Source organism: Amphimedon queenslandica, unplaced genomic scaffold (assembly GCF_000090795.2).
Source record: "Amphimedon queenslandica unplaced genomic scaffold, v1.1 AMPQUscaffold_13060, whole genome shotgun sequence".
NCBI lineage: Eukaryota > Metazoa > Porifera > Demospongiae > Haplosclerida > Niphatidae > Amphimedon > Amphimedon queenslandica.
This window is the reverse complement of record NW_003546704.1, coordinates 26700-28858: the sequence shown is the minus strand read 5'-3', so window position 1 is coordinate 28858 and position 2159 is coordinate 26700. Positions and strand designations below refer to the sequence as shown.

Below are 2159 nucleotides of genomic sequence, written 5' to 3'. Positions count from 1 at the left end.
ATACGCAATGAAGAACAATCTGATTCTAACTTTTCAATATATCCCATAGACATATCAGTGCTGCATGCCTGCTCATGACTAACTTGTGATGGAGTCTCAGGAGACATTGGCAATGGTACTGCTTCTGGTGATGACGGTAGTGGCTCAACTTCAGGTGATGATGGAAGTGATGAAGTACTGCTGAAAAGCTCAGAAATTCGAACGCATCTTTTTTTACTACGATTATACCTTGCCAATTGACTCTCGCCCTGCCTTTTGCACGAGCTTAAATGTGCAAAAATAGAAGGAGAATAGGATGGAGATGTGGGGTCATCGCTCTTAGCTCCACCAATAAAATGTGAGCTGCAAATCCACGAATACTGAGTCGGTTGCCAGTTTTTCCTGTTCACAGCAGCTACCCAAAGATTCCTCCGATCAGGATCGGCAGGAAAGCGATAAAAGTGAAGACCAGAGCCTTTAGAAAATCTATTTGAGCAATAAACTGCACAGCAACACTTACCCATACTGCACAATGTTGACACTCAGTATGGCTGCTACAAGTCCCGCCTTTAATTGTGACGTCACGTGCAGAAGGTCTATAACCTGTACCAGTATAGTACTACAATTGAAAACATGTAAAACTTTGCTAATTGATATTCTTTAGTTTGATATAAAGTGGATCATTGGGTTCGTAAGTTGATATTGCAATTGTCACCAGTGTACTGGTGTCTAACCCATTCATCATATCCACACTGCAGCTATACTCTCATTTACTTATACCACATTAACCACACAAGTCTTATCTTCCATTGCCTACATACATTAATTTATAACCTGTGACTCTAATATGACACAATGATACCTTTACCATATCAACCTTGCTATATACAAATACATTCCTATCTTAATACCATACCATATAGTCTCGCCCCGCCCCTTCGCTACCTGCGGAGGAAGGGTCTGGAGACACTCAAGGTAAAAATGTGTGGAAAGAAGAACACGTGGTTGGCTCTACGTCATGTGACAGAGGAGACCAGATCCGTCAAGACAGCTTAAACTGATACTTTGCAGCTAAGAAAAGATGAGGATACAGTCTCTTGGACATCTCTTGCAGTTTTGAGAGCAGCAACTCTTCACAGAGCGCCATAGTATTTACTTTTTATTGATGACGTTTTATTGTAAACACGTGACGGTATTATTACGTCATAAATGCGATGGCATCGTTGTAGTAAGCAGCACGGTAATGCTGCTCTTAAACTTTGAGAAAGAAGTCCAGGGGAGCGTTACAGGCTCCTTCCTTCCTTTATTTGGTCCTCATTCTTCCTCTTTTGTCTTAAACAGAGCTCTTTGGTCACATGACTTCTTGTCCTACACGTGGTTCAAGCAATCTGATTGGGACGTGAATTTCTCTGCATGAGCACACATTTTTACCTTGAGTGTCTCCAGACCCTTCCTCCACAGGTAGCGAAGGGGCAGGGCGAGATTACATACCATATTACCTACATACAACTTATATATATATATATATATATGATTTTAGTTTAATGTGTGTTACACAATGATTAAATATTATATCAATCCTGCTATTATAGAAGTCTTAATACTATACCATTACCTATGTATGTCCTTTAATGTTACCTCCATCATAATATTAACCTTGGTATACTAGTGGACACATTCCTATCTTCCATTATCTACATTAACTTACAACCTGTGACCATTAATTGTACATAATGATACCTACACTATATTAACCTTGCTATACAAGTATATTCCTATCTTAAGTTAATACCATACCATTACCTATACCTATACAACTTATAACATGTGACCCTTATGATACCATAATACCTACACTAACCTTGCTATAGAAGTACATTCCTATTAATATTATAGATCTACCTACAGCTTATAATGTATGACCACACAATGTAAGACAACTTATCTCAATACTTAATACCATACCATTATAACTGTATAGTCACTACCTCCTACCACTACTGCATGTGACTCTTGCCTATTATACTCTAACCTCTAGACCTTAACATAATAACAAGTATACTCTTGATACACAATCTACCACAATGTGTCATTATAGTAATGAATTATAAGGTGGAGAATTATAATAAGTTAATTCTGTGTGGATAAGACTAAAATGTGGAAGGGAAAGTAGTACTAAT

General features: G+C 38.1%; 1 protein-coding gene across 1 annotated transcript in view; it reads right to left on the bottom strand.

Moving 5' to 3' along the window:
* LOC105314205 (THAP domain-containing protein 4-like) overlaps positions 1 to 585 on the bottom strand; it is a 3928-nt gene extending 3343 nt beyond the window's left edge. Inside the window, exon 1 of the mRNA XM_020001534.1 lies at positions 5 to 585. Coding sequence (XP_019857093.1) covers positions 5 to 503 — 499 coding nt within the window. The 5' untranslated portion in view covers positions 504 to 585. The remainder of the gene's footprint in view (positions 1 to 4) is intronic.
* Positions 586 to 2159: the final 1574 nt, after the last annotated feature.